This window comes from Saccostrea cucullata, unplaced genomic scaffold (genome assembly GCF_032062105.1).
Source record: "Saccostrea cucullata isolate Sc308-1 unplaced genomic scaffold, CSIRO_AGI_Scuc_v1 ctg2801, whole genome shotgun sequence".
Taxonomy (NCBI): domain Eukaryota; kingdom Metazoa; phylum Mollusca; class Bivalvia; order Ostreida; family Ostreidae; genus Saccostrea; species Saccostrea cuccullata.
Genome location: NW_026934829.1, coordinates 15,597 through 20,069, shown reverse-complemented (window position 1 = coordinate 20,069; position 4,473 = coordinate 15,597). Strand labels below are relative to the sequence as shown.

Below are 4,473 nucleotides of genomic sequence, written 5' to 3'. Positions count from 1 at the left end.
GTTTTAGCTGCATATTTTTCAGTAAGTCAAGTAATGACTCGGAGGTGTTAGGTCAGGATCACAATATACATGTAAGGTCAAGCATTTTCTTAGGAATAAAAAAGTGGAAAAATACTTATTTATTAAAAAAGAACAGGACAACCATGACAAACAGAAAACAATGGAATGAAAAAAAAAACAGGATAATAAGCTTCAGTTGATTAATTAAACTACAATGTCTGACATTTATTTAGCTAAAATAGTTATTTCATCTACATATATCGTGCATTCTCATTTGTGTAGCTGTATATATGTTGCATGGTTCCGGACTGGAAGATTGTTGGTATGTGTAAAGAATACAGTGATGGTTCTCTGTCTACTGTTGACAGATTACCAGAATCTACCATGATATGTCTTTGTATTATGAATATATAAGCCGTCCCTGATCATAGTGTCCAGGGTCTGTAGATCATCTAGAGCAGTTTGTATTCTCATTGTGCCTCTATATCTAGAGCACAGGTTTTCCATCATGTGTAACAATTTAGAGGGAGAAATCAGTAATGTAAGTCTATTGCTCTCAAGAGCAAACTGTTGTTCTGCGATCAGTTCATCGATGTAATGAATTTCATTGCTAAGTCTGATATTCCACGCTGCAGCCTGCCTCATCTTTCTAGTCCAAGACTGTTCCCCTACAGCCTCAGTATACCTTTGTCTATCTACATAATGCATATGCATCACATATGGCTTTGCTAAACTGACCTTGATCCAAGCTATAATAGATGAGGCCTCCTTATATCTAAGTGTCTTGTAATAATACATGGCTATGTAGAGCTTGTCAGAAATAAAACCAAACTTGGCTGCTAGTTTCAGCATATAACAGGAGATTTTGTCAGATTTATATCTCTGTTTGTTTTTATGTGTGTAAGTTTCCATGTGTGATATAAAAGCTATTTTTTGAAGAATTTTAACTGTACCTTGCTGTAGCAAAAGGACTTGATACCGAGTAAGGAGAGGTAATCCTATCATCTGTTCTATTGTATGTAGACATCTCATACAACTTTGCATGTTCTCTTTGTTCGCAACTTCTAAGTTTTGCATTTCACTAAATAAGTTTGCATCAAACTCAACCTCAGAAAGCAGAATGTGTTCGTCTGTACATATGAATTGGCGGGGGGTATGAAAGACATATATAATGTAAGATTTAATAGAGGGACTTTGTAGCAGGAATTCTAAACCTTTCTCATACAATCCATACAGTCTAATAAATAATTGATGTTGTTTTCCACCATGAACTTTACCTAGAAACATGTTGTTATACGGAATGAAAAAATTAGGACAGGCCCCCTCATACACCCATTTAAGGATAAGTTTGAAGCAGACCAAGAAACATTCTAGGAGATTTTGTGGACACCAGTGAGGTATTGTGTTTTGTTGAATCACCCAGAAAACTGCTGTCTTCATGTGATAAGAACAGAGTAGTTTATCAATATCACTTAGATCAGTGTTAATTATTTCTGTCAAAAACAATTTCAGCAAGCCATAAGTTAAGAATTGACAGTGGTTCATTGCAAATACTAGTTTTTGCTCTGCCAGCGAGAAAGAAATTCTCCATTCATAGTCTTTCCAGCTCCCTTGCTTATGTCCGATTGCTACAAAGTGACATCCACTTTTTAATATATCATCAACGATATGACGCTGGGGCCATGAATGACATCTGTCTATCCATGAGGAGGCAGATGGAGGCCAAAGGTCACAAACAAAACAGTAGGCAAAATCATATTCTGTTGTTCCAACTTTTCCACTGGCACAGGGTCCATGTTCACTGGAATTTAGTGAAGATGAAGAACACACGATCTGCTTGTATTTAGAACTAGAAATATAAAATCGGTTGTTCATTATAACACAAGCTCTCTGAATGTCTCTGTTTATGCTTACTGACAGTAAATATAACAATGTAAATCCTGGTGGACTATCAGAACAGTCACAGATGATCATTTTTTGTCTCCTTATATTGTAATACTTAGATTGAGATGAAATCCAGATAACACGGTGATCATTTGGCCAGGTCATAACGTCTATATCTGATCCCCCCAATCTGAATCCTTCTCTTTTACTTCCACTCACCATTAAACTGATCCCATCACTTGCTCTCACTTGATTTTCCACCATATCTCTGATATCCCCCATATCTCTCCTCATGGCTACCAGTTGTGAGGTCCCAAGTATATGACACAGACCTACAAACACTGACTCCGATAGGCGTGGTATGGCTGTCTTACTGACAATTAAAGGCAATTTAAATTTATATTATTATATTCTATGTTACTTAAGAAAATTAGTAGTAGTTACCCCATATCATACTGTTGGTTATGTGTAGATACCCTATGGGCGTGGTCATAATGACACGAGCGTAGCTCCCGAGTTGTCATTATGACCACGCCCATCGGGTATCTACACATAATCAACAGTGTGATATGGGGTAAATGACTTGTACCATAGTTTTCAAAAATCATTCATATGTAAGTCAGCTTAGGAATCGGTCGGACTGGTTCGCGTGATTAAAACATTTAGTGTTTGGTTTCAAAGATGCATTTGGATTTTATATGAATTTACGCTCCTTCGTGTCCTTCTGACCACGTCAATGGAAGATAGGGTAAGTGATACTCAATACTTTTCAAATTTTGCTACAAATTTTGCCCTTTACTCGGCACTCAAGGACATTGAGCAGTGAGGGATCTTCTTCCTGTCAACACATTCTGCGACATGGGACCTCTGTTTATATTTTATAGGTCTCCACGTCCCACAGTGGGATTCAACTCCTTACTTTGTGACTAGGGCAGGCGCTTTAACCACTGGGCCACGCAAGCGACATAAAAATTAAACATATCTAGGCCCATTTAAAAAGTTGATTTATGTAATTGAAAAAATAACGAGTTTGGTTTCAATGATATATGTTAAATTGATATAATGATTTTTTTTCTCGTAAATTTAAATCGTCAAAATTACATACTAGTAATTTGAATTTATAATGAACTTGGTTTAACTTAGATTTTTGTAAACCTGTTACAAACTTTGCCGTGCACAGTGGTGCGTTGATTGAAATGTTTGTTAGAGGTTATGTATATTTCAATTTAATGAAAATTAGATCTTTGATCGGCTAGATCCGCAATCGAAAAGGTTATATAAGTACAGTAGTGTACACTTGTTTTTACGTCAAGTATGTTCCGTGTTCCCTTTGTTGGTTATCAAAAGAACGATATATTGGAATCTACTAAGCTAACGTCACCCTGGTCATTACACTATCCTAAAAAAATGTTTAAAAAATCAAGCGATTTCTGAAGTTTTTTTTTCTTCATTTTTAACTAAAGTTAAAGTATTAATGGCCGTTTTTAACTGTTATTTACTACAAAACTCTGTGTACAATTGAAAATTTTTACTCCTTTTTACTCTCCTAAATTTGGTATAACAAGCCCGTATGATTGTTTCATTTAAAAACCGTGCATGATCGTTTTATAAATAGTTCTTTTGTCCCGACTCGATGGGTGGAGTTATAGAAAAGTGTGGGTTATGAACAGAACAGAAACACCACACTTTCAACAAAAGAAATCACACCTAACTATGGTACAATTAATTGAAAATGATATTATCATATGATGAAAGCAATTATTTCTTATATTTTTTTAATATGATATATTATTGAATTAAAAGTTAGTTATAATTATCAATTATTTTAAACTCAATTTTTTGTGATACAGATTTTAAACTTACTAACAATACACCTGCAAACTGTGAGATTGCCATACACATAATCATCCAAACTTGGTAATTCAATTATATATATTTTTATAAAGCCTATTATGCTTGTATAACTGTTATAGAAACTTACAATTTTGAAGTTCCAGCGGAGTCCATTTTCTCAGGTAGAACTGTATAGTTTCAGGTGCTATAAATAGTACATAAAAATTCCATTACTTATACTTTCATTTTATTAAATAGTATGGTTCAAAGTATTTGAGAATGGTGTAAGTAATTGAAAGACTTTTTCAATTACTTTTTACACAGCTTTATGTAGAAAAAATTACTAGTAAAAAAAGAAAGGGAATGAACAGAAATTCAGGTTTATTTGTATAACATGGTCTATAGACACGGGTCAAATATGCCGTAATCTAGTGAAAAAAGTTACTTTAGTAGTTTTTGTTTTAAATAAATGAAGAACTAACACGTTATTCTTGCGACACTGCTGGAAAATAAAAACTTGGACGGTTTCAAAAAAAAAATAGTGCTGAATAAAGACAAGATTGAAAAAAACTAAATTAATGTACTGGATCCCCTGATTATTTTGGATATCATTTACAACAGGAACAGAATACGGCATAGAGGTTGTGTGCAAAAAGCGTAACGTCCCATGGCATGAACCGTACTTCGCCTTTTACTAACTATATTGCTTTGGGTACTGTTGGTATCAAAGACATGCAAAGACAATCTGCAGGCAAA

General features: G+C 34.5%; 1 protein-coding gene across 1 annotated transcript; it reads right to left on the bottom strand.

Moving 5' to 3' along the window:
• Positions 1-369: 369 nt before the first annotated feature.
• Positions 370-3,950, bottom strand: LOC134241421 (uncharacterized). Its single transcript, XM_062723476.1, has 2 exons — positions 3,866-3,950; positions 370-2,257 (listed from the first exon to the last, which is right to left on the bottom strand). Exons 1-2 carry the CDS (start codon positions 3,889-3,891, stop codon positions 370-372), a joined length of 1,914 nt encoding a protein of 637 aa, XP_062579460.1. The 5' UTR covers positions 3,892-3,950.
• Positions 3,951-4,473: the final 523 nt, after the last annotated feature.

Bases quoted from the DNA above. Each gene is read 5' to 3' on its own strand.
- LOC134241421 (XM_062723476.1), bottom strand. From the start codon at position 3,891: ATGGACTCCGCTGGAACTTCAAAATT. The intron at 2,258-3,865 runs GTAAGTTTCTAT...TTTAATTGTCAG, and splicing joins TCCGCTGGAACTTCAAAATT to TAAGACAGCCATACCACGCC.